The sequence below is a fragment of the Eutrigla gurnardus genome, assembly GCF_963514095.1.
Source record: "Eutrigla gurnardus genome assembly, chromosome: 6".
NCBI classification, from domain to species: domain Eukaryota; kingdom Metazoa; phylum Chordata; class Actinopteri; order Perciformes; family Triglidae; genus Eutrigla; species Eutrigla gurnardus.
In genome coordinates this window covers 12,398,442-12,417,891 of record NC_139920.1, presented here as the reverse complement: position 1 = coordinate 12,417,891, position 19,450 = coordinate 12,398,442, and the positions used below count along the sequence as shown (strand labels likewise).

The 19,450-nt window shown below is 39.5% G+C and overlaps 2 protein-coding genes across 3 annotated transcripts; both read right to left on the bottom strand.

Moving 5' to 3' along the window:
- Positions 1-2,785: 2,785 nt before the first annotated feature.
- On the bottom strand, positions 2,786-6,105 carry LOC311014897 (regulator of G-protein signaling 21-like). 2 transcript variants are annotated; one of them, XM_084011821.1, is made up of 5 exons: positions 5,621-6,105; positions 5,218-5,277; positions 4,837-4,898; positions 4,501-4,667; positions 2,786-4,326 (listed from the first exon to the last, which is right to left on the bottom strand). In XM_084011821.1, exons 1-5 carry the CDS (start codon positions 5,698-5,700, stop codon positions 4,138-4,140), a joined length of 558 nt encoding a protein of 185 aa, XP_083867947.1. In that variant the 5' UTR covers positions 5,701-6,105; the 3' UTR covers positions 2,786-4,137. The 2 variants fall into 2 exon arrangements, with proteins under 2 accessions (XP_083867947.1, XP_083867946.1); XM_084011820.1 differs by having other exon boundaries at positions 4,837-4,901; positions 5,621-5,972.
- A 3,965-nt stretch (positions 6,106-10,070) lies between these two features.
- Positions 10,071-13,547, bottom strand: LOC311014715 (regulator of G-protein signaling 21). Its single transcript, XM_084011481.1, has 5 exons — positions 13,383-13,547; positions 13,184-13,279; positions 13,043-13,098; positions 12,736-12,902; positions 10,071-10,668 (listed from the first exon to the last, which is right to left on the bottom strand). The coding sequence occupies exons 1-5, from the start codon at positions 13,457-13,459 to the stop codon at positions 10,483-10,485; spliced, it is 582 nt and encodes a 193-aa protein (XP_083867607.1). The 5' UTR covers positions 13,460-13,547; the 3' UTR covers positions 10,071-10,482.
- Between the last annotated feature and the right edge of the window lie 5,903 nt (positions 13,548-19,450).

Here is a 19,450-nt window from a genome sequence, read left to right as displayed (position 1 = left end):
TTTTGATGCAAAAGGGCTTTAACTTGAGAAAAGAGAATGCGCTGGCAGTGTGGTATAAGAACAAAAAACACACATGGTGGGAGGGTCAAACAAACACAGGACTGTCAACCAGGAGTGTTTTCAAAGTATTCCAACCAAGCATCTGTATGTGACAAGATGAGAACATGTTGGTTGTCCCTATTACGTCTAACTTTGCCGCCAGAGCCCAGACAACATAGTACTGTATGTATATGTACTGTTTTTGTTGAATTCTAACTCAAGAACGAGTAGACATACTTCAGTAATAAAATGAGTACAAGTGAAAATTAGCTCAAAGTAAAAGTTCCCCACCCATGTGGGTGATTAAAACAAAAAGATCTTGCCCGTATACAGTAAACATCTCATGTAATGAACTGAAAAGGAAGATAGCTACATAGTTAGAACATAAACATATTTTTGAATTAGAAACATTTAGTAGCGCATTTTAGCTCCATAACTTCTGAAACATAATTCCTGGCAACTACTGCAATTTGACCTTGCTTTATGGGAGTTATTAGAGTACCGCTGCCTTGATGGGTTTATTCATGTATTCAAAATGGTGTTTCAAAGGGTTAGATATGGTCTGGAATAACATGTTTCACTAAAAAGCGTGCCTCATAATTTTTTACCAACACAAACTGGCTCACTTAACGACGGCGTAGTAGGGCCACTGAAGAAGAAAAAAAAAAAAAAAACGGAGCCGAGAGAGGTGGGCAATATTCAGAGAAAAAATTTTACTAATTTGCGACTTTATAAAGTAACAAATTTGCTAGTTTTAAAGTCGCAAATTTGCTACTTTATAACGATGCTAACAACTGGCATTTATGCTAGCTAAAACATGAATGTCGCATTTATTTTTCTAATTAATACATCACAAAAAGTGACAAATTTGCTACTTATAATATTTAATATATATAATATTTTTTCTCTGAATATTGCCCATCCTTTTTTCCCCTACAGTGGCCCCTAATACGCCGTTGTACTTAACACACAACGTAACTAAATAAACATTTTAAAACATTACATCCCCCACATACAGACATGACGTCATGGCAGCGCAATATGTGTCAGCTTATTAATGCATTGCTGTTTGAATTTGACCTCTGCAGGCAATCTGTTCATCAGCTGATTGAGCTCACCTGGTCTGCTAGGCTATAAAAGCTGGCCCATGTGTTCACTCCGCGCCTGCCGCGCCTGCCTTCCTGTAGCTGGCCTCCACGCTGCAGTACTTCCTTTTGCTGTACTGTAATACTGTAGCACAGTAACCACACATGCGTGTCCTGTTGTCATTGCTGACATGGGCTGTCTACACATTCCATTGTTTGTTTGTGTTACCCTTAGTTTAGACAAATTTCTTGTGGTTGAAGTGTAACCTTGCATGCACTCACTTGTCACTTTTCCCTGAGCCAGTTTGTGATAAATGCAATGCTAACTTCACTTGCTGCTAGCTTAATGTGTGTGTTTTCTCTTCACCTTCCTCATTTTGGGGATAAGTGAAATGTATAAATTGTGCAACCTTTCAGTAGCAGTTTCTGAACAGGTGGTAGCCTGCACTTTAAATTTGTAAGAAAAATCAACAGAGAATTTCTTTTTTAAAAATTGGTGGTTGAGGATAACACATTTTATATTTTACATTTACACTTACGAGCCAGAAGCAGGGTTACTTTAAACTCTAAACCAGGGTTAGTGATTCATGGAGCAGTGGCAAGACAAACAAAGATGGTTTTGATGAGTTTTATTTTGTGTCTTTTAATAAGCATGTCCATCTTGGTGACCATCACTGCTGCTTGTAGCTGGATACGATAAATACAGAGTCATTCATGCCAAATATTAGTTGTAATGTTTCCTAAAGACAAAGGCCGGTTGTTAGTGGGTTCTTTGTCCGTGGGAACAGGGCTTTCGTCATGCCGAGTAGATTGAGACCCTGAATTTGTAGCCACGTGCACACAAGTACAATTTCAATGTCTTCCAGAGTTTTTGGTCTGGGTTTTCTTGACTCATGTTAAATAGTACAGTGTTTCACAATATGAGTGTCCACATTTCAGAAAAAACGTGAAAAAAGAAAACTGGATGTCCTGGCCTTCCTGTTTCCAAAACGGCTTCATATCACTCATGCAGTAAAACTTATGATGCTTTTCAGTGATAATAAAAAGCAAACTAAGCACCTTATTTCTTTGTTGGATATCAATAATCACTTTTACTTACATGTAATGTCCCATGAAAATATAAAAATAAATAAATCATTGAAATTCAAAGCGAGCTAATGCTGAATTTTCTTTTAAATATTATTATTACAATTGTTTACCCTATATCTGTACTCGCTTTCTCCTTTTTTAAAAGTGCTACTCTAAAGTAAAATGCTGAAAATGTTTGAATTTCAGAAACCACGGAGCACTTTAGATACAGTATACGTGGACATATGCATTATCACTGAGATGGAGTTTGAAGTCTGTAGTGTAGTTGCTGCTCTACAACAGTGAAAATAAATCTTCGGCCACCAGAACTTGGCACAGCCTTTATGTTTCCATGCTTATGCGGTGGAGTATTGCTTTAAACATATAACAGACAATCATTATGCAAACATGCCATTAATTTTCTTATGCAATGTTTGAAGATCTATTTCACTGGGAGAGTGTTGCTGTCTTCTTTAAACAGACCACAAGATTACATTTTAGTGCATCAAACGCTGCAATGTGAAAAATGAGCAAGAGAAGTGTGAGTGTGTGTGAGTGTGTTATTTAAAAAAATGTCACTTTGTTCCACGAAGGCAATTTAAATAATTTAATGTCGCTCAAAAAAGTAACATTTTGACAATCACTCCAACACTGCAATACACTTTGTACTCAAATTGTGATAATTAACAATAAATAATACACTGTTTAAGTTTAAAGTTAACTTAACTATTTAACATCATGCTGGGAAGCAAGAATAAGGCATAATCTCAGGGTATACAAGGAGCTTTAACATCCTATCATGCAAGGTGAAATATCCTATCTCTATATCAATTCCACTCAAGTAGTTTATAACATAACACTTGACACTGTGGTGCTGTAAGAATTTTTGCTTAGACTAAGGTAACGGCCAGTGGTTGTGTGGTGTGCTGAGGGATTAAATTACACACCACCGGCTGTAAAAAAAAAAAAAAAAAAAAAAAAAGGGAACTTCTTGCTGTAATGCGGAATTTGGTTCAGATTCCACACGCAGAAAAGTGCATGATTATGTACTGATATTAAAATAAATATATGTATTCTGAAATAACACCATACGTTTTCTTTTAAATGATAAAGATATTGAATGTTGACACAAAATATCAAAAAGAAAGAAAAATCAGTATCAGTTTTTGAAATTGCATATCAGTCCAATCTTAAAAAAAATGAAATAAAAAAGAAGAAAAATCGCCTTTCAAGGTGTCCCAGAATGCCTCTTGCAGAGCTAAGTGGACTTCTGCAACGCTTTCAATAGGGATGACATCACTATCGGGTCCTCTGTCCACTATGGATTTGTTGTCTTCCCTCATGCTGTCATTAGATAATTGGCTAACTCGTTTTGCGACAGCTTATTCTATGTCAGTGTCTACATCTAAATACTCACTTTCACTCTCTCAGACACACACACACAAATGAACAAATCGAGTGTGACCGTTGCATCTTACATCCTCTATCTTAATCTGCACAGGAAACACCTCTTCAAAGAAGGCCAAAGGAAGTCCGTTTCATGGTTTGCTTACGCGGCTCCACAGCTGGCGCGGGCGTCGGCCGCCTCACTGATTCATTCATTGTCAAATGTGGTCAATTTGCCTGCGTACACAGATAACCATCCAGTGCAAACACGCGCTACAGGGTCATTGTCGTTTAAGGCTGGTCTTGTTTATTCTTCTTCTTCGTTACACAGTCCTCGGGTGTGACTCGCTCAGTGTTTCGATCCTCCCATGATGGGACTGAGGCGGGGTGTTGCGTCTGAGTCTAGTGACGCCGCCGATGCGTAGGGGGGGTGGCATTGTTGGGTGGCGCGTGGGTCGACCCTCTTTCCTTCTTTGCTGTTGGCGCTTCCTCCTGAAGGAGCTCAAACATTCCAGTTATGGGTTTCGTGTCCTTTCTCTCTCCCCCCTTGGCGGCGCTTTCATCCCTTAGTGCCATCGGCGGCGAGGTTCTCCAGGAGGGTTCTATAAATGTCTGAGCGGAGGAACCGCGGGTACGAGTCTCTTTCCACCAGCCCGTAAACTATCTTCTGAGCGTCGTCAAAGCAGTGCATGGTGGGAGTCTTCACGTTCCGTTTTATCTGCTCTCTGGTGTGATAGTCGATGTTGATCTGGAATGAGGCAGATAAGTGGGGAAAGGGGATATGAGCCAAGGACTAGATATTTTCAGCTAGCACTGCTTGCAGCCACTTTTCTCTTTTGATAATCTGTCCGCTCTCAATGTGCGTCTTAATTTTTCAATCTGATATAAACGCGCTTATAAAGTGAGAGTATTTTGGGTTTACCTCTTTAGGAGACTCCGCTTTGATGAACTGCTCATAAATCTTCTTGGCTCTTGAAGACATCCTGAATGAAGACTTGATCTTCTTGTAGTCCTCACAGATCAGCCAGAACTCCATATTCTCATCGCTGTATTCGGATTTGAGAAAGTTGCGAAAAGTGGCCAGTCCATCTGAGGGGAACCCAGGAAACACATCAAGCATGCAGCACAGATAAAAACCCTGTTCAGCATCTCTTATTTTCTATATATTTTTAAACCAAACCAACTCTTTCTTTCAACTTTTACAAACATAATTGGCTGTTCTAGCAGTATTCTTGTCCTCCAGGGGAAAGCAACCTACATTTAGACTCGAGGAGCCTTTCCAGTGACTGTGACCATTGTTGGGTATCTTCTAAACTTAGCCTGCTGGGAGAGAAGAAAAGTACGATCACTAGACCAGAATCAAGTTTGTGTAGAATGAAGAAATGAAGTGAACTGTGAGGGCTATAAGGGGCACGGGAGGCAGACTAATCAAGAAAGCATAGCAGATGTGCTTATCATATTCATCCCAAAAATGTCAAACCATGGGATATGTCGGCGTGCGCGCTTGCCGTGCCAAATCAAACACGTTGTCTCTAGTTAATTTGAATCCTTTTCATGATGCCATAGATGGAAATGATAGCAGGCAGGCTGGCTATTTTCAAACTGAAATGTATGCAAAACACCACATAAGTCCCCTTACCTCTCAGAGCTTGATGAGTGTGAGAACATGCACTGGAGTCGGCACATAAAGTTCTTTCCGCTGTGTGGAGATAAGAAATACATCAATACATCCCTGTTGGATTTAACCGCAGTCAAATTAGTTTCCAGCGACTGCGTCAAAGCATGTTGGGCATGTTGGTCATTAGAAAAGAGAGCATGTGGTGCAGTAAAGTTAGATGACATTATTAACTTAAGCTATTTTCAGGAGATACCATGAAACATCCATACTATTTCCTGTGTCCCAAAGTATCAGCTTGAGACAACTTTTGCAAATACATCAATAATTCAATAGATACATAAATTATGTTTTCATCAGAGGACAAAGTCGGCATATCTACTGGAAACCCCCCACCTCAGCATTTAGAGTAAACGTTTTCACTCACATGTTCTTGTTTCTCTTCCTGTCATCTCTGTCCATGATGAAGTATTGTGTGTTGCGTGGTTCGACAGTTAGGCTGGGCATTGTCTTGTTAAGTCCACAGTCTCTGGCTCTCGGTCCTGGTCATGCTGCGGCTGAGAGACACTTAGGAGGGTTCCCCCTTCGATGCGGCCTTTTATACCAAGGATTCCTGTTGCTACGGACCGGGGCTGCTGGGATACATCAGCAGCTCAGCCCAGACTGAAGAGGAAGCACCCCTTCCTCCTCCTCCTGTTCCTCCTCTCCTCCTACCTCACTGTTAGAAACAACACATGATCACGCTGCCGAACATGCCTCCCCCGTTTTGATGCCGCTCTCCCTATTATGTCTCTCTGCTTCCTCTCCTTCTGCCGCTGCTAAATCCCTCCCTCCTCCCGACTGGACCGAGCTGAAAGCATGCTGTGTTCACATTATTTTTAGTCTGGCATCACAGATGCAAATGACAGTAACGGTGTACTTTTGATAGGCAAATCGTGACCTCCACACATGGTGTTTTGGTAGCCCGCTGACGACAAAGGGGAAGGATCGCCTTTCTTGTGAATTTTTTGGATTCCTGTCTTTCCATCCAAGCCTAACATTCATTGATCCCACAAAAAATGTTAATTTCTAAAAAATGTGACGTAAATTCGTGCTACACGAGGACACAGGCGTATGGGAGAAAGAGGAAACTGCACATTTGTTGCAACAGAGAGGCTCGACAAGACGACAGGAAGTCTGAACATTTGTCAGAACATCCACATCGTGACCACTCTCTTGTTCTGTCACTTTACTGTTGAAAACTTCTGTAGACTGAAATCGTCACAGGGAGAGCAGATCATGCATGTATCTGTGTTGTATTTTTATTCTCATAATAGATTGGTAATATATAAATAATACTCAAGTATGGTAAGGCTTTGAAACCCTCTAAAGGGAGGACAACCCTCAAATCTTCCATGGGGATGTGAGGGTTGTCGGGCTAATCCACCTGAAATTGAAGAAATTGTGAAATTGTGTTGTGACATAGGCCTAAGTGAGGGACGACCAATGAAGTCGACTACGGCAATATGGTATATGAATCCCAATGCCAACATCAACACTGACTCACAAGCGCTTGACGGACCGCAGCCTTTTACATCAGAGTCTGCAAGTCGTTCAAGATACTGGGAACCCAAATAACTGGCCTTTCCTAGAAATTGAGTCGTGGTGTGAGAACTTGTAGTGAAGTGGACAGTTTATTGGCGAGTGCGCAATGTTAGCTGAAATTATCGTTACAGCACTGACCCTTGACATTTAATGTCTCCCTCAAATCAGTGCTGCTCTTTTTACAAATTTTGTCTGGCATTGGAAGTAGAAGCTGCTGCAGATGATTGGAACCGGAGAACGAGCTGTGTATGTGTATTTCTGTCTTATGTTAAATGGTAGGGCATGCTTGAACCAAACTAGTTTGTACTAAGTGTCGTCCAGCCGTGTCTACGTAGCATTTCTGATACGTAGCTCTCATGTAGAGCAGCCAGACGTGATAATCGACTACATTTTTATTATAGCACGCACTTTCTGTTTCTCCCCAAAGGCGTTATTGCGTTGAATTCGGTTTTATACACAAAAAGTAAAAAAAACAAAAAATACTTTAACACCTCTGCACAGCTTGCCAATCGCTTCATTAAGTGGGTGTGAATGTCAAATTGTTGTCTAAGTTGTATGACCTAGTATCTCCAATTGTGACTTGCATTGCCGCTTACTGACTCCTTAAACTGCTGTAGTTGACCTCTTTTTAGGAGTCTCATAGTATACTCTCCTTTCAGCCTAAAAGCCATTGGAATGCATTAGGAGTACAGCCACTTCCTCCATGGTAATCTACCCATCCCCCCATCTAGTGCGCCCACCACATCTATGACCACTACACACAGAGATTATGGGCACGATATTCAATGTGTATAATATGTCTAGGCCTGCTGATCTGTTCCTTTTTATCTGTTTTTTTTCTTTTCTTTCATTGGTGCATGATTGCGAAAGGGCGAGAGAGATGGCGAAAGAGTTTGACACGTAGCAAAGGTTGGATTTGAACCAAGACCGCTGTGGTGAAAACTCACCTTTTAATACATGGTTAAACCTGCTGTACCAGGAGAGCTACCCAGTGCCCCAGGCCTCCACATCCGGATGTTTCATAGGCTATGTTGTGCTGTCAGAATAAACAATGTGCCGCTGTGGAAACACAATGTGGTATTGCTTGGTACACCCAAAATTGTATGTTTTATGTTGTTTGGATTAATCGATTGATTGATCATTCATTTTACTGATGATCAGCAAGTCAGCCATTATAGTCCAAAAGCTTGTGTAAAAAATGCTGGCCCTGGAAATCTCTATAGTTTTGTTGGCCTGATCGCTTGATGCCCGAGAATCCAGAGCTGTGTTTTTAGCTTTTTTGTGTTTCTTTCTACTAGGAGTGCCATGACATTCCTTCAAACATCCCTGCCAGTACAAGTTATAATAGAAGAAAGATTCTAAAAGGAAAATAAAAGAAATGGGATTCAGACGGTAATTAAAAATACCTCACAGGAGTTTGGTGCTATCAGAAACCTGACTGAACGTGTCTGTTTTAGCCTACTGCCAGTCGCTCCTCCTCGCCATCTCATGCCCCGGGCCTTTCTATTAAAATCTGCCCTTTGGCTTGGCCTCATTGATGCTGCTTTTGCCCAAACATGGTTCTAAGTACTGAGGCGTTACAAACAATCACCAAACACTGTGAAAACTGAAAGCTCACCCTTCATATTGTTTGTGTCTACAGTGACTGAAAAGGAGGAACACGGGAGTATAGAAAGCACCACGCAATACATTGTTGGCCCGTAGCAGCCAGATCTGCTAGTGAAGTTCCCCAAGTGTGACAGTCTTGACTAACACCGTGCCATCGGCAGTTCTCACTTCCTTTTCGCTACCATGGTAACAGTGCTGGGCTATGAGAAGACAGTGACATATTTGTGAAGGATAGTGCACCATGTGATGAAGGAGATGTGAGACCTTTGTCATTTATCAGGAACAACCCCCGACATCCCAGTGTACTCCGAATTACTGACGCTTCACATTGAAATAACTCATGTTATGTTGCTGTTTAATGTGATATCCAAAAATATTTTGTTCTGATAAAATAAAATGCCACTAATATAGGACAACAAATCTATATATGTCCGGATTATGTTTTTCATCGACATAAGGGGGAAATAATAGATCAGATTTAAGCATAGTCCGTGCTTCATAAACAGCAAAGACCATCCTTGAACTGGAAAAATGCTTACAATCGTCTTTCACATCATACATATACAACACTAACTCACTCATGAAAACCATTGCTGATGGATGAAAAGCTATTAAGTGGACCTCGGACTTCACACAAATTTTTGAAAATTAAAATCAGGATCCTTCATGAAATTCTTAAATGCATATAGAGTATTGTCATAAGATACAGCACATTCTTTGGGCTCTAGTTTGAAGTTAACACAGACGAGATGGTAATGGTATAGAGCAAAAAGATATTGAATGGTAGTAACACAGTTATTCCTCTTCCAGGTTCAAATAACCTTTTTTAATAATAATTCATACTTATGCCTAAAATATCACTGCATGCCTATTTCATCAAAGTCTGGAGTGGTGCAGTAAGTCTTTTTCACAAAATAAGTGACTATTATAACTATTTAACTATTATAACTATTTAACTATTTAATCTCACTTCATATTTCTTTTCTTTTTTTGTTGCCCTATGCCATTTATTAAATTTGGACAGACTGCTCGGAGGAAACAAAACACGCTTCTCCCACCAGACATAAATCTTGACGTGAAATATAAAACGCTTTTTCCCCACTTTTAATAGTTTTATTTGATATATGATCTCTTTCCCAAAGCACACTTCTTATTCCTCAAAATAAAGCACTTGTGTATCTCTGCCATCATTGACTGTGGGTGATGCGATTATTCCCCTAACAAGGCAGCGCATTCATCCCGATCTGTTACGCATCAGGTTGTCTGATGACTCCAGTGTTGTCGTTTAAGCACCCCCGAGTTATTATTAGCTGCCTCAGTACTCCTTTTTAAGGCACAAGTTTTAGGAATAAGGCCATTTACAGAACGGAGTGAGATCAAGGGTTACCGCCGGGTTACTTTTTTCCAGTTTGGTAAACCCTACGACTGGTGTGTGGAGTCTCCTCTGCACCTAATTAGAGGATATACCAGCCATGTGACCAAAGACAGAATATCCTTGCGGGGTGAGCTGTGGAAACTATTCTCTTTTTTTTTTTTTTGAGTCATTAGACTGTCCGTCAGATAAATATATTCTCGTCTCAAAATGTTGGCTATATGGAACATAGTCACAGTGAGAATAATTATAGACATTGAGCGAGAACTGCTCTTCTCGCTAAGTATATCCAAAGATGGTCAAGGAGTCATGGTTTAGTAAAACTCCAGATTTAATGCACATTCATGGAAAACTGGTTCATTTTATTCTACGTCACTTCCTTTTAGTTATCATTCGTCATACTGCACTCTGCACCTTCCTAAGACTTTTCGTAAAATACACATTACATTTTTTCAACAACTCCAAACTCTGCACAATCTTCTAAAGTACTGACACATACCAACAGCATTCTTTCTCTGCATTTTTTCCCACTGGCAATACTTTTCTCTTTTCCTGTTTTTTTCCACAACATTTCATCAACACATCATCTTACCACCATTTACGAGGTTTCTATTAAAAGGACCATTTTGATCCAAGCTTCTAGTGTGAAATAACTTTTTCTTTCAGTCAAATATAAAAATATAACAAGAATGAATACAAACGCTGTTTTGACGCTGTCTTTTTTGCTAAATGTACCAAAGAGTCCTGGATTTGTGCTTGAGACTCAAGTAGGCATCTGAGTGCAGGAATCTGGGGCAAGAGTCTCTTTCCATCAGCAGATAAATTTGTTTCTGGGCCTCATCGAAGCAGGAGATGCTCGGCTTCTCCAAACACTTCTTGATCTTCTCTTTAACATGATAGTCAATATTGATCTACAAAAAAGAAAACACTGTGAGAATTGGGTTGAAAAATGTGACATCCCCCGAAAAAAAAAAATTCTGTGCTTCTAAAAATGTGAATTAATTGTAAGGGGACACGTTTTGGCATCTGATAAGAATGCTTTCTTTTAAGTTGTTTCTTTTCTTAAATTCCTTTATTTCACTTTCTAGCTTTGACACTCAATGTGTGTGTTTTGTTTTATTGTTTGCCAAATTTGACTTTGCTTCCCTACTGTATGTATGTCAACAATAATCAGAGATTAAGAGTTTATGGACATCTATTGTGTTTGTAGAAAGTTAACTTATGTGGCAACATGTAGTAGGCTAAGTGAGCTATTAAGGCAAAAGTCCTTCATACTGTTTCTAATGTGACAAGAACTGAAATTGGAATTTCCTGTCAGAGACATTGTAAAACCTGTCTAATAAAAACATTTTTGGTGGTGAAGAATGATGGAAGAAGCCTCTTCCATCATAATCAACACCAAAGAAAATAAATTAAAGTTGTGATGCAGTATGAAAGCTACTGTAGCACTTATCTGATTAGCATACTCTTTCGGTTAGAGGATAACCCTACACATAAAAAAAATTATGAAGATGACATTTTATATTGCAACAATACCAACAGGAAATTAAAAATGTAAAAATGCTATATGGCAACATAATTGATGTGTTCAATGTGATCAAACCATAAACAGGCAATGACTGTGCCATTTAACACACAGTGTGTGTGTGTGTGTGTGTGTGTGTGTGTGTGTGTGTGTTTGTGTGTGTGTGTGTGTTTTACCGGTTATGTGGGGACACACATCTCATAACAAAGTCACATTGGACTCGCGGTTTTTGAGGGACACAGTGGGGACAGTTGCACATCTCCATAATGTAACAATATTATCAAACATTAGACCTTAAATGCTCAAAGTCAGTGGAACATAAATGGTGATAGATTGAAGGACTCGCCAGACCCCACCCCAGAGTCAGAGGACGCACCAACACTGGAATAACTTTAGCATAGAGCACCACCAGCAGTGGAAGTTAAAACATTTAGTAATCATCTGTATTGCTTCATCCACTTTGTAACTTCAATCTTTCTTCTTGCCGATATGAGCTGACATGTCTAGGACTGATGTAATAATACTTCCCCGTTTTGTAATATCAATGTGGGTGAATCTAGTGTATGCTTCTTTTTTTTTTACATTTAACATAGTTTTGTGACGACTTATTAGGGCCACTGTAGGGGGGTAAAAACGGAGCCAAGAGAGGTGAGCAATATTCAGAGAAAAAAAGTTTTGAAAGTCGTAAATGTGCGGCTTTATTACGATGCTAAAAACCGGCATTTATTTTTCTAATTAATACATTACAATGTGTGGCAATGCTTTGCTAAGGTCCTCACGGTGATAGGTGCTGATGTTTATTGTTGGTTCATTTTAAGTGGGCCAAATTGTTATCTAATGGGTGTTTATTGATCGGGCAGATGGGGTAAATGCTAGCAGTAGCTTTCACTTGTTGTCATAGGAAGGGCAAACATTCGGTGTTAGCGGGTCCAAGCAACTTGTTTATATCGGCTATATGTATCTGTGAATATATACCAAAAGAAAACAGAGACGAGAGAGGGGGTCAAGATTCTTTATTGTATAAAAAAGTGACAAATTTGCTACTTTAAACCTTCATTTGCTATGACAACAAGTGAAAGCTACGCTATCTTAGCGTGATCAATAAACACACATAAGATGGCAATTTGGCCCATTTAAAATCAACTAACAATAACCATCAACAGCCATCACCCTTAGGACCTTAGCAAAGCGTTGTCACACATTGTGATGTATTAATTAGAAAAGTAAATGTGACATTCATGGGATTTTAGTTAGCATAAATGCCAGTTGTTAGCATCATAATGAAGTACTAAATGACTTTATAAAGTTGCATATTTGCTAGTTTTAAAGTAGCAAATTTGCGCCTTTTTGCCCTGAATATTGCATATCTCTCTTGGCTCCGCTTTTTCCTACAGTGGCCCTGAATAAACCGTCATATATTTTAACATGCGAAAGGTGAAATTGACAAACTGACCTCTCTTGAGGCTGTGGGCTGAATGAACTCCTGGTAGATCCCATCCGCTTTCCGCTGGCGGTCATCAAGTGAAGTGGTTGACCTAAAATCTTCACATGCGAGCCAGAACTCAATGTTTTCTTCACTGAACTCAGACTGCAGGAAGCCGCGGAACGCTGCTAAATATTCTGCAAAGAGGGAAATATTTAAATTATTCGATGATGAGGGTAAATTCTGTGCATACATACACATTTAAAATGATTTAATACAGATATTAATGTGTATCTATTTTGTGGTATTTTATTGTTTTTTAAGTAACATCTCTTACTTTTATTCTTTAGCATTTTTTCCAGGGATGGTTGGGATTTATCTTCAGTCTGCCAACTATAATAAAAATAGATTTGAGTATTTCATTTTCATCTAAATGTACAGCCAAAACACTGGGCTATAATAGTGCCACGCACACTACCTGAGTTTTGAAGGATATGTGTCATTATTTATTTTTTTGACCATGATGCATTCGATGTCCTTCTTATGCCGCCTTCGATTAAGAACAATATCAATTCTGCAAAACAAATGAAGTTAAACTGTATGTTAGTTAATGTAAAAAAAGAAAAAGTCTGTCCCCCTTACTCAATCCATTACGCAACATCATTAGTCTGTCTTACCTTCCGGGCTGCTTGGCATTTTGCATTAGATCCTTAATCTCATAGAACCGAATCTTTGAAAGTAAAAATTTGGGCATTTTAACATCCCTGTTGATGTCCTGTAAGGAGTCACAGTAGTCTGTTGGGGTGTTTCTAACCAGTATGATACCATTCCCTTCACTCCCCCCTTAACCTGGCAGGGAAGGTGTTGTACCAATGACGCTGAGGGCTTGCTGGCACACGAATCTAAATGCCATTTGGATAAGCATACAGGCGGCTGCAGCCTCTTCATTTACTGTTGACACTGACTCACAGCTGTAAAATTCCAGTGTGTGATTGCTGGTTTGTGTAGAGACACTGTATAGACAGGGGAAATGGACAGGGGCTCTAAAACATGGCGTGAATGTAGGTTAGCCTGGTTGTCTAGAAATAACAAGAACACGTAACAAAACTACATTGTGCATTACGTTTTGAGGGAAACACATTTTGTCGTGGATTACATGTGCCTGTTGACATATTATGAATTAGTTTCAAATGAGTTTGCAGAAGTCTGCAGAGGTCAGGGCTTTGACCAGGTTTACAGAGAAATCAGTCAAACATGCTTTGACTAAGGTGAGGACAGTGCATGTAGCATTAAAGTAGAGGGGAAGTCAGGACGTTTCTATATGTACCATAAACATGTTATGGTATATGTTTAGATGTGCTTCAGGGTTCCCTCAGGGAAACAAACATCATCGGGTTTGTGGTAAAGACATGCTGAAGTGGGTTTTTAATCAAACTTTCCACACTAGAACTGCAGTAGATGCACGTGCAAGGTCAGGGAGTTTTTTCAGCGGACAACACCCTTGATATCGCATGCTTGACTGGATGGTACTTTCATCAGGGACGTGAGAAAGTTCAGAGAATGCAAAACTACTTCAGTATTCACAACATCTTTAGTCCAATGAGTTTTTTAAATGGCTGTGTTGTTTCACATGGCCTAAAAATTAATTAATTAGTTAATCGTGGTTGACAATGTTTGCTCGTTCATTATTCTGATTTGATAACCTGTCAAATGACAACATGAAAGGGGTCATTCGTAGTGCCAAACCTACATAAACCTTCTGCTGCTCCCATAATTGTGGTTTGTCAGTTTTAAAACATGAAAAGAAGGTAAACACCTTTTTTTTTTGTAATTACTCAGAATTTTGAGGGTTTTATTGTAAACTGCATGTGTCCCTTGCAAAAATGGAAGCATGACAACGGTAACTGAAGGGACTTCCCAAACAGTCACTTACCAAGGAAGGATTGCGGTTTGGTTTACTAACAGTATAGCTTCAGAGATTCTTCAGATGAGGGCCACATTTCCCACAAACCTTGGTACCATGTCCCTCACTGAAAAGCTAACACATTTTCAACCGTTACCAGAAATTCTGAAAACTCCACCTATGTTACTTATTAAACAGAACCTAATTAGAGTGAACAATGTTCAAAGTGACAGCCACTGTGACACTGTTAACCCATTGTTTCCCTGCTCAAAGACCTGTGTGGTCTTGTTAATGATAGTGCTATTATTCCTGACTAGCATTTTGCAAGTGGTCTGCCACCAGCCTACTGGAGCATTTCAGTAGTTCTAGTTTTTCCCCATCATCCAACATGTTAGTTATGTCGAGTATGTGATGCTTTTTTCAATGGAAATGAAATGGGAGGAGAGAGACGCAAAAAGTATTTTCGTTCTGATTTGAGAGAGTACAAATGATTTAATGAGTTTACTTTAGTGGTTGGAACATCAGCCTTGTTTGGCTTGTGACCCTTTACGGTCAGGCCATGCATACAGGTCTCTCAGCTGTGAGCATCTCAACCAAACAGTGGTGCTCTCTACTTCAGATTGGTTCATTTCAACAGTTTAGAGCGCTCCCTCAGATTTATCTTGCGTCCACATGGGGGTCCCTGACCCCAAAGGTGGAACCATTACTTCTGAAGCCTGGTGCTTCCTTGTGTTAGACATGTTATTTTTATGGATATCATGGACAAAATAACAAGAATTGCATTGGATGTGTTGCTGATGGTTTGTATGCAAATGTCAGTACTTGATCTTGAAATAAAAAGAGAAAGGAATGAGAGTATCTATCACGTAATCGATCATAGCAGAAAGATGTGACAAAGATGGCATAGATGCAGCCAGAATACCTGAACTAGACTGACAGACTCTTGATTCGAACACGGAGGGCTGAGTCATCACCTGTAATCACAGCGTGGGTGGATTTCCTCTTGGTTGACACTCAAGTGGAAAACAGCTGATTACTGCTAGCAAATCACAGAGAACACAGCACGTATCACTTAACAGCACAGTGCTTCTGTCAATACTGCCATTATATTTGATCATCTTGACATTCAGGTGAACTTAACATTGTGAATGAAAACACTTGAATGGCCACTGGTTCAATTGGACATATTTTCCTCTTGACTCTGGCAACAAATAACATTTCATTTGAACATTTTCTCCCGTGTGACATGTTCATCTACAACAATAGTTTATAAATGCAGTTAACATTCACGTTCTTAACTCTAATGATGGCTGACAGTAAAATCATAACATATTAGCAAAACTATTACATAATGTTACTGTTTAGATCTGGTTTACTAATGATTTTGATGTTTTTTTTTATGTACCTTTTAATTACGTGTATGTTTTGAGGTCATATCGGGCATTAAAAGTATAAAAAACATCAAAATCATTATTATATTCAGTGAATATAATAATGATTTTGATGTTTTTTTATGTAGTAATATTATTCAGCCCATATCCAGGTTACGGAGCACTGACAACATTTACCAACTTTGTCGCCGTCCAATCCCATTGGCTAAAGATGTCGACCATATGAATGCCACTCTGTTCTGTGGTGACATGCATGAAGAAGAAAAATAAAACAAATGAGTCATCTGAGTGGTGACAAATAGGATTAAACATTCCACTGACACACTGCGGTAAAAAAAAAATGAAGAAAAAAGTCACCAGACGTGCTACGCTTCATGCACAGACATTTCTAACATTCTTTTCACTCTAGCGCGTCAAGATGGTTATTTAAAGCCACAATTTTGTACTGATCATGTGGTGCATTTTGTTATTGAACGCCACATCCTCTTTCTATTCCTCTGGATGAAGCTTTGATTGTTTCACGTTACATTTGTGAACACACCAAAGGAGGATTAGACAAACCCACCTGTGCAGGTCATGTTTAGTTTGCAGGCTTATTCACTTTGTTTAAATATTTTTCAGAGTTTCTCATAACTTTGAGGAATAAGGCACGATCAGCTGATTGTAGGCCTATGCAGTGACTGATGGTTTCATTGTTATAACTTTAAAATCTTTCTTCTTGTTAGTGACTTCTGGTGGATAAACCAATGGGCTTTAGTATCCGCTAACAATGACTTAATTTGATATAGCTAACAAGGCACACAAAGCCAACTGGCTGTTTTTTCTTTCTCTTTCTATTGTAATAAAACTTTTTTTTGAGGGAGCACAAGGTTCAGCGGTGATAAACATATCAAACCACATCAAAATCTCTGTACTTTTACACACAAAGGTTGACTTGCTATCAAGTATTTAATTCAATGTTTTAGTTCTATTCGAGTTGTACTTACATGCTGGTCAGAGAACTGTAGATGTTCAAAGTCTCGTCGTTATTTCAGCTGTTAAAATACTTGTATACTGTATTACACTTCTGGATGTTTTCAGAGGCTCTGTTGTGACATTAGCGTTACAAAATAATGGAAAATCATGAACTATTTCATCAGGCTGGGCCTGGCTGATTGACAGGAAGTGTGCGTTTTTCAGATATGAATGCTTACAGCAGCATTTATATACTGCAAGGCAACTGGAGGCAGTGGAGAAGAATGGGACTTTCACTGTGGTTTGATTTCTTAGCTCCGCTCGACAAACTCATCATAGGTTAGCAAATAAAACAATGAGTGTGATCACATTGTGGCAGGCTTAGAATTACAGCCTTTCCAGCACTGAACACTGTAGTTCGCATTTGAGGTTGTAAATCGGATGTGGCTGACTTATCTTTGCAGATCTGGTGCAGAAAAAAACTAAAACTGGCACCGACGATTGTGTGAGTCAGGTGAATCGAGACTTTCTGGCTTTCTGAGTCATCGTGCATGTAAGCTTATCATCAGGACGAGGCCGTGTGAAGAAGCCTCGCACAGTCTTTGTTCATTTATTAGAATTGCTTCAGCAAACCACAATGAATGCCGATAATCTAAAAAAAAACTCGGTGCCAGGAATCATTAAGCACTTGACATTCCATCATGCTCAGGTTCGAGCATGACACGGCTGCAGCGAGAGGATGGAGGGAGAGCACACGGAGCAGATTCTGTGGATTTTTTTGCTGAGGTTTCAAGAGGAAAACTAGCTCCAGTAATTAGTCTGTGTCGGCCCACACCAGCGTGGTCATGCCCGAATCCCTCTGGTTCCCCTGAAATGAGCTTTTCCATCACGCTGAAGTTCGAGATCTGATCTGTATGAGTGACACAAGCATGAGAATGACCAGCTGAAGAGAAGGAAGCAAAGCAAAGACTTCTCCACATCCATGCACTATATTCCTACTCAAATGAACAGAAGCGGATCTATTTGTACTTTTATTTCAGTTCCCAAAACTCTTCTTACACCAACAAAAAATATTGTTTTGTAAATGAAACACTTTACTAAGTGTCTGGTAGGGAAATGTCAGAGTCAGATGAATCACATGAAGGAAGTCATTGTCTAGGTTTTTGTTGCTCACGGATGAGATATTTGATTATTTAGTATTTTGTTGTCACGTGGTTTAGCACCATGGAACCCCTTGAAGGGTGAGGTGGATTCTCATAAATGTGGAGTTGTCAGAATTGCGTAGTTTGACAATTACTATAGCTATTAAAAAGCTATATTAAAAAAAAAACTTGGACACTAGAGTGGCATGAAAGCAGAAATGTTTTAAAAATGAAACTATTGAACATTATGGACATTATCAGCTGCTGCATGCATATTTCCTTGGTCTTGGCTTTCAGAGAACCATCGCTCTCCATGACAGGGGGAAGAATCAGTATCGCAACTGTTTCATCAGAAGTCTGTGTGGAAGTGAAACAGCTTTTGGCGCGGACATGAGGACGAGGCCGATTCAGGGGGGAAGCCAGACTGACAGGTTCCTATTATGCTGTCTGCCATCCCCCAGACAGATACTGTTCTATAATGAAGCAGAGCATTTGTCAACATTTGTCAACGAATCAGAAAACAGAACGAATATGGATGAATAGCCCGAGCGAATAAGGAAATACTGTATCCAGAACTCATCCAGCGGTTTTACACTGAATGACTAATTGCAATTCAGTATGACTGACTTTTTGTTTTGTAGGCTACATGTTATTATTAAATAAAATTAAAGTGTAGGTGCACATGTTAAACATACCTATAATACAAAAAACATGCCACGTTAAACCTGTTAAATATGTTTCCCTACGCTTGTTTCATTTTAAACTTTTGGCAGTTACACCTACTGTTTGGTTATGCTGTTTTTCAAATGATGCCGTTACTGTACAGTTGATCAGATATTTGTCTCCATCTAGTGGTCATGTGTCCACAATGCAGCACAGATTCTGTACTGCAGTGAGTGATTGAGGGTATGGCAGGTTCTGTGTGAGGTACTGACCTGGTACAGAAACTTCCCCCAGAAGCCAGTTCACCAGGGGCCCCAAAGGCACCATTTGTCATTGATGTGTAGTAATTTGATTGATGTGCATCAGAAGGGCCCTGAAATGATGCTCTTCTCTTCGGGACACAGAACCTTAGACGTATTGAGCATCATATTCTTTAACAAATGTACATATCATGAAATGATTAACTGCTACACAGCCAACATGGGGCCAAGTAGACATTGTAGTGAGAGAGAACATTGAGATGATTCTGAAGCATTCAGGCACGTACTCATCTGAAACTCAGCTCAAAAGACTGAAGAGGTTATACAAACATGCTGCATAATTACATCTAATTCTTCTCACTATTGATTAGTCTCCTGGCTGAACATGTCATTGAATTACAAATAACACATAACATAATCTCTCAGCACCCT

Bases quoted from the DNA above. Each gene is read 5' to 3' on its own strand.
- LOC311014897 (XM_084011820.1), bottom strand. From the start codon at position 5,700: ATGCCCAGCCTAACTGTCGAACCACGCAACACACAATACTTCATCATG. The intron at 5,278-5,620 runs GTGAGTGAAAAC...ATCTCCACACAG, and splicing joins AGGAAGAGAAACAAGAACAT to CGGAAAGAACTTTATGTGCC. The intron at 4,668-4,836 runs GTAGGTTGCTTT...GGTTCCCCTCAG, and splicing joins AAGGCTCCTCGAGTCTAAAT to ATGGACTGGCCACTTTTCGC.
- LOC311014715 (XM_084011481.1), bottom strand. From the start codon at position 13,459: ATGCCCAAATTTTTACTTTCAAAGATTCGGTTCTATGAGATTAAGGAT. The intron at 12,903-13,042 runs GTAAGAGATGTT...CCCTCTTTGCAG, and splicing joins AAAAATGCTAAAGAATAAAA to AATATTTAGCAGCGTTCCGC. The intron at 10,669-12,735 runs GTCAGTTTGTCA...TCTTTTTTGTAG, and splicing joins AGCCCACAGCCTCAAGAGAG to ATCAATATTGACTATCATGT.